The 9,982-nt window shown below is 52.1% G+C and overlaps 1 protein-coding gene across 1 annotated transcript in view; it reads left to right on the top strand.

Moving 5' to 3' along the window:
- Nucleotides 1-264: 264 nt before the first annotated feature.
- Nucleotides 265-9,982, top strand: part of EFCAB8 (EF-hand calcium binding domain 8) — a 96,199-nt gene continuing 86,481 nt past the window's right edge. The window contains exons 1-3 of the mRNA XM_011960620.1: nucleotides 265-510; nucleotides 3,079-3,182; nucleotides 7,450-7,585. Coding sequence (XP_011816010.1) covers nucleotides 265-510; nucleotides 3,079-3,182; nucleotides 7,450-7,585 — 486 coding nt within the window. The remainder of the gene's footprint in view (nucleotides 511-3,078; nucleotides 3,183-7,449; nucleotides 7,586-9,982) is intronic.

Raw genomic sequence — 9,982 nt, 5'->3', positions numbered from 1 at the left:
ACTCTTGTTGCCCAAGCTGGAGTGCAGTGGCGCGATCCTAGCTCACTGCCACCTCCGCCTCCCGAGTTCAAGGGATTCTCCTGCCTCAGCCTCCCGAGTAGCTGGGATTACAGGCACCCACCACCATGCCCAGCCAATTTATTTTTTTATTTTTAGTAGAGATAGGTTTTCACCATATTGGTCAGGCTGGTCTTGAACTCCTGACCTCAAGTGATCCACCCACCTCAGTCTCCCAAAGTGCTGGAATTACAAGCGTGAGCCACCATGCCTGGCTGTAAATGTGGTCTTCAGTGTGTGCCTCTCAGCACCAAGACACTCGAGAACTCCGTGGCAGTGATGGGCCGAGGGCCTTGTGAGGAAGAGGATGATGCTCTCTCTTCTCTCTTTGAAGCCCTGGGCATGGACGCCTTCATCAAGGCCATGAAGAAGGTTCTAAGCAGTGTGTCGAATGAGATGCTAAAGGAGCTGTTTTTGAAGGTGGACTCAGACTGTGAAGGCTTTGTCACCTGGGTGAGAAGGGTGCCCCTGCTTCCTCAGGTGCTGGAGGGAGGCTGGAGGGTCCAGTCCTTGACCAGTTGGTGGGCTGAAGATGGGAGGCCATCATGATGTGGGAAAGCCTCCCTGTGGATTCCGGCCCCAGCCAGGGGACTTGCCCGGTGGAGAGGTCCCTCCTAAGACCTGTGTGAGCTGAGTTCCTGGCAGCTCATTCCCCACGGACAAGTGTCATTGGCCCCTATGTGAGACCTACTGAGTTGCAGCGGTGACCCTACCTGCCACGCGGCTGTGCTGCCCACCAGCCTCCCATTTGGCTTGAGGGATTCAAGCTGGTACCACGACCATCTCATGACCCTTCACTGTCACTCAGGAAGAGGCCAACTTGTGGCTGTTACATCCAAAAACGTCAGGCTTTTACAGCAGCGTAATAATAATGCTTTCATGTTTTTCTGGTTCTAAACGTTCGACGATGGGAATATATAGCTTTTTAAGCATACAGAAAAGTACCAAGGATAGTTTGACAAATTGATGTAGCAAAGATGACAATGATAACTAGCATTTACACCAAGCACTGTGCTAAGCTCCCTATGTATTATTTTACTGAAACCTCATAGGAGCTGTTACTTACCTCTATTTTGGCCGGGCGCAGTGGCTCATACCTGTAATCCTAGCACTTTGGGAGGCCGAGGTGGGTGGATCGCTTAAGCTCAGGAGTTCATGACCAGCCTGGGTAACATGGTAAAGCCCTGTCTCTACAAAAATTACCAAAAATTAGCCGGGTGTCGTGGTGCACGCCTATAGTCCCAGCTACTTGGGGAGCTGAGCTGGGAGGATTGTTTGAGCCTGGGAGGTTGAGGCTGCAGTAAGCTGAGATTGCGCCACTGTACTCCAGCCTGGGTGACAAAGTGAGACCATGTCTCAGGGGGAAAAAAAAAACTTACCTCCATTTGACAGATTGGGAAACTGAGGTATGGGAAAGTTAAGAGTTTGCCCAAGGCTTCAGACGCATCAGCACTGGAGCCAATGTTCAAACCAGGGAGCGTGCCTTGAGAGTCCTTGTGTTAACTGCGATCTCATCGCTCTCCTCAGCGTAGGTATACATTATAGGTTTTATTCTTCTGAATTTTCTTGTTTTTATTTCTCTGTCTCTCTTTTTTTTTTGGAGATAGAATCTTGCTCTGTCGCCCAGGCTGGAGTGCAATGGCACGGCCTTGGCTCACTGCAACTTCTGCCTCCCGGGTTCAAGCGATTCTCCTGCCTCGGCCTCCCGAGTAGTTAGGATTATAGGCGCCCACCACCATGTCTGGCTAATTTTTGTATTTGTAGTAGAGACAGGGTTTCACCATGTTGGCCAAGCTGGTCTCGAACTCCTGACCTCAGGTAATCCACCCTCCTTGGCCTCCCAAAGTGTTGGGATTACCAGTGTGAGCCACCACACTTGGCTGTTATTTCTCTTAATGTTCTGTAATAAACATTTCCTTTAGAACTAATGAGGCCAACTAAAAGAAAAAGAATAAAAAGTAATTTAACCCCCTCACATTCCCGGCATTCTCAGGGCTTTACCCAGTTGTCTTTCTCTACAACCCTCCATTTCTCGTTATAGCTTCATATGGTGACTGCTTTGGGCCTTGGCCATGTTTTCCAGCAGCTGGGCAGCGGAATGGAGTCTGGCGTTGCGCCAGTGGCCCTGGTTGTGGGTGCTCCCTGCTGTTAACTTGATGTTTGAGCATGAGCATTGCATATCCTTACGGGGCCTGAGTCTTATTACCCATAGGGGAGAGTGAATTAAGAGCTCCCAGAGCGGCCTGAGTCTTATTACCCATAGGGGAGAGTGAATTAAGAGCTCCCAGAGCAATGGCAGTTGTGGAGGTGATCTGAGGATGCACTTAGCGCTTCAGGACGGCTAGGGAGGCACTACAGCGCCCTTTCCATGAATGCTGCGAGTAGGCTCTTCCCATACTCAGGATTCAAGAACAGGTCTGCTGTCCAGGCGTGGTGGCTCACACCTTTAATCCCAGAACTTTGGCAGAGCACTTGAGCCCAGGAGTTCAAGACCAGCCTGGGCAACATGGCGAAACCCCGTCTCTACAAAAAATACAATAATTAGCTGGGAATTGTGTTATGCATCTGTGGTCCCAGCTACTCAGGAGGCTGAGGTGGGAGGATCACTTGAGTCTGGGAGATTGAGGCTGCAGTAAGCTGTGATCACACCATTGCACTCCAGCCTGGGTGACAGCACAAGACCCTGTCCCAAAAGAGAGAGAGAGAAAAAAAAAAAAAAGGCCAGGTGTGGTGGCTCATGCTTATAATCCCAGCACTTTGGGAGGCTGAGCAGTGAACTGTGATCACACCTCTGCACTCCAGCCTGAGTGACAAACTAACAGAGAAAGAGCAGGTCTGTTGCTTGGCCACCTGCCTTGGCCAGTACTTAGGAAGCAGCCACCAGAAGGCTCCCCGTTGGAAGGGCCTGGGAGAGATGAGGTGGCGGGGGGGACCCTGAGAATCAGGCTTGGGTTGTTGAAACTGAAAGCCGAGACCATTTTGCCAACACCCTGCCTCCCTTGTGCTTTCTTTCTGAGGCAGCAAAAGTATGTGGATTACATGATGCGTGAGTTCCAGGGAAAAGAGGACATGCAAAAGAGCCAGTACCGCCTGCACCTCCACCTTCCCATGAGGGTCGTCCCCTTGTAAGGAGCCTCTTCCTGGGCCTTGGTGGGTGGGGTGACTGGACAAGTTCTGGGGCCAGCCTGCAGCAAGCCCCTCCCTCAATCCATGACCTTGCTGGTGCTGACCAGGGGTTGGAATCAGCCTGCTGCCTGATGTCCTTTGGCTCATTTCAACCTCACAGCCCTGTAAGTGTTAGGACTCAGGTAGGTGATTTGTCCACATTTTATAGATGAGGCCACTGAGCTCTGGAGAGGTCAAATGGCTGGCCCCAGGCTAATAGGTAGAAAGTGGCGGGCTGCTGTGTTTGGCCCTCTCAGCCCCCATTCTCCAGTATACAGCATTGCTTCACCTGCTTCCTGTGCTGGTCAGTGCGGAGTGGGTCTGGCAGTTTCATCACAGGGGCACAGGTGGCACAGTTGGCCAGCACAGGCAGGAATAGGAGTTTCTTCCCAGGCGACAGGGAGGGAATTGCTCCTCAAACCCCCAGTCAGGCCCTGGAGGCCTCAGTGTGGCTGGCCGCGGGAGCAGGTCCCTCTGTTACTTCTGGAGCTGGTGGCACTGCCCTGCCTTGGCTTCTGCCTGACCCCCCTGCTTACTCCTCCTCCTCATGGCTCCTCCACCCGCTGTGCCCACTGCACCCTGGCTTTGCAGGGGAGGAAAACTGTCTTTTCCCTCTACCCATCTGAGGTTCATTGGCAGGGACCTCTGTAAGAGAAGATAGAGTCACAAGGATGAGCATACAAGTTTATTTAATATAAGTTTTACATGACATGGGAAACTCCATAGGAAATGAAGACCCTAAGGAACAGATAACCTGAGGGTTTTCATGCTAGGTTCAATGGAGGGTGGAAAGCTGCGAAAAAATCAGATAGGACAGAGGGGCCATAAGCCAAGGGTAATATATGGTGGAAACAGCAAGGCAGTTAGTTCAGATTCTTGTCCCTGTCCCTGTGTCTTCGGGCACCCCTCACATGAGTCTTATGACCGGCTTCAGGGGAAGGTCAAACAGTCCTTCCTGAACATACTGCTTCTCAAATTCCTTCAGTTTAACAGACTCAGTATGCTGCGCTGACCGGGGTAGCATGTCTCAAACCCCCTCAACCTCTTCTGTCTGTGCCAGGGCTCAATCTGCCCCACGGTGTGTTCCTCCTCCTGGACTCCCTAAGCACGAGGAGCACTGTGGGGCCTCTGACCTGCTGGGCCCCGGCCGCCCAGGTCACTGGCTCCCTTCCTGCAGTCTGCCCTGGAGCACTGCTGCCTGGGGCAGGTGGCCGGGTGGGGAGCTGGGTCCTGAGGTACCAGGTGTGGCAGCCTACATTTGTCACCAGGTCAGGAAGGAGCTGTGGGTGGGTCTATGCTAAGAGGACCAGACCTAGACCAGGCCACGGGGAAGACCAAGAGCTGGAAGGCAGCCCTGGCCCTCAGGCAGCCTGGGGTTTAATAGAGAAGGTGGCTTGAATGAAAGTCACCAAAGGGTAACTTTTTTTTTTTTTTTTTGAGACAGAGTCTTGCTCTGTCACCCAGGCTGGAGTGCAATGGTGCAATCTTGGCGCACTGCAACCTCCGCCTCCCAGGTTCAAGCGATTCTCCCACCTCAGCCTCCCAAGTAGCTGGGATTACAAGCACCCGCCACCACAACCGGCTAATTTTTTGTATTTTCAGTAGAGATGGGGTTTCACCGTGTTAGCCAGGATGGTCTCAATCTCCTGACCTCATGATCTGCCCGCCTCAGCCTCCCAAAGTGCTGGGATTACAGGCATGAGCCACTGTGCCTGGCCTAGTTTTTGTATTTTTAGTAGAGATGGGATGTCACCATGTTGGCCAGGCTGATCTTGAAGCCCTGACCTCAGGTGATCACCTGCCTTGGCCTCCCAAAGTGCTGGTATTACAGGTGTGAGTCATTGCGTGTGGCCAACCATTTCCATTTTATTATGGAATTCTTCTGGCCTCTGTAGGCCCCATTAGAGCATTTCTCTGATATCACTCAAGACATCTGGGTATTTCAGGTTTCAAGATAATTTTATGTCCTTCTGTCATAGGGGTAGCTTCAGTTAATGTCCCATAACAAGGTGGTAAATGCCCCTCAAGGGGACATTCCCTAGTCCAAAGTCCAGTAGTTGTTGCAGGGAGGTGCACACAGGCTTTTGCCGTAAGCCCCAGGAAATACTCTACAGAGGGTTATCCGGTGGAGAATTTGTCCCTGCCAGCGCTCTAGCTTCTACTCTGCACTGTGTGGGCCTGGGGAATCTTGCTGGTTCCCATTTAGCATGTCCAGCTCATGTAGCTTGAAGGGCGATTTACATACTTCTGTTTTACAGCAGTAGGAAGGGGAGACATTCCCTAATTAGATATAGTGTTCATTCCCATGATACAATCAGATAAAAGCAACCACTTCACATGAAGTATATTCAAATACATAACTGTACATTTTGGCATGAACACATTACTTGATAAGGTCAAGCCTTCACTGGTCTATTTCTTTGTTTATTTTTTTTGAAACAGAGTCTCACTCTGTCACCCAGGCTGGAGTACAGTGGCGCAGTCTTGGCTCACTGCAACCTCTGTCTCCCGGGTTCAAGTGATTCTCCTGCCTCAGCCTCCTGAGTAGCTGGTACTATAGGTGTGTGCCACCACACCTGGCTAATTTTTGTATTTTTAGTAGAGATGGGGTTTCACCATGTTGGCCGGGCTGGTCTCGAACTCCTGACCTCAAGTGATCCACCCGCCTCCTGACCTCAAGTAATGCTCCTGACCTCAAGTGATCCACTAGCCTCAGCCTTCCAAAGTGCAGGGATTACAGGCGTAAGCATCCCTGCCCGGCCAGGTCTTTCTATTTCTTTGGGCCATTTAGATCTCGAGGGTGTTTAAAGGTCCTGAAACAAAATGTCAAGAGGCTTGTTCCTATTTTCTCCTATTTATTTGCTCAACCTACAAACCCGGAGAGCTTTCCAACTTGGTGGGGAAAATAAACGAGTAATATTTAATTACCTTCATGAAAGAGTAACTTTAAAAAGTTGGCTTACCTTTATTGAGCCTGGGCCGGGTGCACCAAATGCAGCCTCCCATCTGATCCCAGCCCCAGGAGGTGCAGGTGCTGTCATCATGCAGGTGAGGAAACCAAGTCCTCCCTGAGACGCCATTTCCTTAGGGCTGTCTTCCCTTTTCCTAGCTGTCACCTATCATCCCATTCTGCACCGTCTTTGGCCCTGACAAGCGTCAGGGTTGGAAGAGATGAAAGGGCAACTGAGAATATTCATCACAATCTGCCCAGAGCTGTGGGCTGAGGACAGGAGAGAAGAGAACCGTGTCCAGACACGTTTCCCTTGCTCTTCTGCAGAGATGGTAATGGCAGTTGAATTTTCACAGTGGCTTGGGTTATCCTTAAGCCAGGGTCAGACCAGGCCCACTGGATTTGGAAAGGGCCCTGGAGGAGGGGTCACAGTGCCTGGGTTCTAGTTCCAGCCCTGCTGGTAAATAGAACATAACTCCAGGCAAATGATTATCCCCTGGGCCCCTGTAGGAAGAGGTAATATCACCTGCTCTGCCAGGGCCCAAAGATTGGGCAGATCAAGTAGGAGAGTGTGTGCCATGCCATGCTGGGAAGCTGGAATGACAGGGACTCTTGATGGCCAGATAGCTGGCTTAGCTCACTTGGGTGCAGGGGAGCAACCCTCAGAGGGGAGCATCAAAGCCTGTGCGAAGGCTCAAGGGCGGCCTCCTGCGAGGCCAGGCCTGCCCCAGGAGCTGTTGGCTGTAGGGTTTGGTGCGTAGGGCCCTAATTCCCCACTGCTCCTTGTCCACTTTGATTTTATCCTTCGGTTCTGTTCCCCCCTCTACCCCAGAGCACTAGAGCAGTTGCAAGAAAGTGCTGTTTCTCAGTTTTCAGCCTCAGGCTCCACTCTGCTCACCCTCTGTGGCCAGCTTTTCCTATGAAAAGAGCTTTGCGAACAACCTCCGTTCTGTCTCCTCTGTCCCATCACGTCGCGAGGAGGCTGGCTGGCTACTCGCAGGATAAGCCTGCTGCTTCTCGCTTCTGGAGCCCCGCCTCATATCAGCTTCTATGTGGGGCCGTTTTTCTTTTGGCCACTGTTGATGATCCGGTAGAAACCCGCTTGGAGGAGCCAGCTCTGGTTTTCTGGCATGCGCATGTGCGTGCGTGTGCGTGCGCGTGCGTGACGCTCCACCAGCTTTTGCCCCTCGTCCTCGGTGGCTCTCTGTTCTGCCGCAGGTGCCCCCTCCCTGAGCTGTTTTTGCTTGGGCTCTTCTCTCTCTCATCGCCTTCCACAGGAACCATGGCTGTGAGGTGGTGAAGGTGGTGTTTTTAATCCACCGGTTCAAGAAGATCGGGTGTTTCCTGACTGTCACCAAAGACGGCATCCTGCAGTTCTGGTCTGAGTCCTTCTCGCTGATCAGCTCCTTTAGGGTGAGTGGGGCCCGTACACATGGTACACACATGGGTCATTGGAGAGCCTCTGCCTTAGCACCCCTATGGTGAAGGTGACCTGAAGCCAGGCAGATTCATGGTCTAAGCAGCCTGGACTCGCAGTCACAGCACCTGGGTCCTGTGGGAGCCACACATTTCCCTTCTCCTAAGCGGGATTCCACCTGGATGTCCTTTCCATGTGGTGTCTCACAGACCCCTCAAACCCGTTAGCCCAAACAGCGTGTCCCTTTTGCTATCCCTGCCCACCAGGTTTCCTTCTCTTGCATCCCCATCTCAGTGAATGGCATCGTCACCCCCAAGACTCCTGTGCTAGGGGTCAGCCACTCCCACGCTGTCACCATATCCTACCAGTTCAGGCCTTTTGCCTGGACCAGGTGGGAAATCATAGTGGTTGTGAGCATGGGCTCTGGAGCCCAACTCCCAGGGTTAGAGTCCTGACTGTACCACCTGCCAGCTCTGTGACCTGGACAAGGTACTATATATGCCCTGTGCCTCAGTTTCTCCATCTGTCAAATGGGGCTAGTTACAGTGCTTCTTCACAGTGCTTTTGCGAACACGCGATGACATAATACATGTGTAGTGCTTGGAGCAGGGCAGGGCACACAGCAAGTCCCCACTGGATATGTTGTCTTTGTACTGCCAGCTCCTGGCTGAGAGTAGTAAATGAGAAGATGCTCAGGAGAACGTGCTGTGTACTTGGTCACCAGGCCAGTCCAGAATCCTCCAGTAGACAAAGAAAGCATTGCTCTCCAGGGCTCTACAGAAAGGTTGAGAACACAGCCCCCAGATGAAGGGCCTTCTGAGCCTGTGTAACTGCAGAGTGATTCACAGTTACATCAGGGCTCATCCTTTGGGGAAGAAGAGGCCTGGGTGGAACTAAGGTCCGTGGGGGTCCCGTGGCTCTCCTGGGTGCACCAAGGGGGAGTCACGATTACCATCCTGAGGCTGTGGCTTCCGTACCCCTCCACCTTCCCTTTCTGTTTGTGTGGACTGGGGCAGGGTGTGTTGCAACCAGAGCTCCTGCTTGTGGCTGCTACATGGTCACTGAAGCACCTCCAAAGGCTGAAGGGGACAGAGGAAGGCTCTCTGGGAAGGCCCAGCAGACCTGGATTCTTCCTGGAGGGGCTGCTTTGGCAGGAGTAGGCCTCTCAGGACCACACACCCACTGTCATGAAGATGGAAATACCTCAAGTTGGAAGTGGGGCCTGAGCTCCCCTCAAGAGCTGTGTGATCTTGGGCACAGGTCACTGAACTCCCTAGGGCTTTTGGTTTCTGAACAGTGTGGGGTGGGGGGTGGGAGTTACCAAGCTACAGGTGTGTGTGAGTTAGACCCCAGCCCTGGGCAGGAGAGAGGGGCTCAGGAGGGTTCTGGTCCATTGTCTTCACCGCCAGAACCACCTAGGGAGCCTTGGTGCTCTCTGAGTTCTGATGGGACAGGCTCCTCTCTGCTCCTGCCTTCCCTATTCCTTCTGATTATCCATCTAGAGGAATTGGTTTATGCTCTTCCCTGCTCTTTCCTCCCAGCTTTTCAGATCATACTTCTTTCTGCTTTCTTCAGTTCAGAGTCTGTGGTGTCATTCAAAGAGTAAAATACAGCACCAGGCACGGAGGCTCATGCCTATAATCCCAGCACTTTGGGAGGCCAAGGCAGGCAGATCACTTGAGGTCAGGAGCTCGAGACCAGCCTGGCCACCATGGTGAAACCCCGTCTCTGCTAAAAATACAAAAATTAGCCAGACATAGTGGCACACACCTGTAATCCCAGCTACTCGGGAGGCTGAGACATGAAAATCGCTTGAACCTGGGAGGCAGAGGTTCCAGTGAGCCGAGATCGCGCCATTGCACTCCAGCCTGGGCGACAGAGCAAGACTCTGTCTCAAAAAAAAAAAAAAAAAACAGAGTAAAATACAGATTCCTTAGGTGGCCACACCTACCTCATCTCTGATTCCTCTCCAGCTCTAAACCCAGTGGGCTGGCCTCCCTCTTCCCCAGGACACAGCAGCTCACTTCTGCTGACCTGGCTCTGCTCGTGGCTTTCCCTGCCTGGAGTGCCAGCTCACATTGTCTCTGTGTACATGCTACACGAGTGCAGGAGGCACCGGTGCTGAGCTCCTACTGAGTGCTGGGCACCACCCTCAATGCTTTAATTATTCCATTCATTCCTTGCAACTTTGCAGAACAAATCTTCAGTTCATAAGCCACTTTGACCAGGTGACACCTGCAGATGGAAAACAGGATTCAGACCTATGGAGGGGCAGACAGGGGAAGTCAGTTTTCCTTCCCTCAGTTCCTACTTCCTCTCCCTGCAGGCAAATGCTATGACCAGTTTTGGGGTGCTCTTCCATGGCTATCCTCTCTTTTTTTTTTTTTTTTTTT

This window comes from Colobus angolensis, unplaced genomic scaffold, assembly GCF_000951035.1.
Source record: "Colobus angolensis palliatus isolate OR3802 unplaced genomic scaffold, Cang.pa_1.0 Scaffold114, whole genome shotgun sequence".
NCBI lineage: Eukaryota > Metazoa > Chordata > Mammalia > Primates > Cercopithecidae > Colobus > Colobus angolensis.
This window is presented reverse-complemented; position numbering and strand designations above follow the sequence as displayed.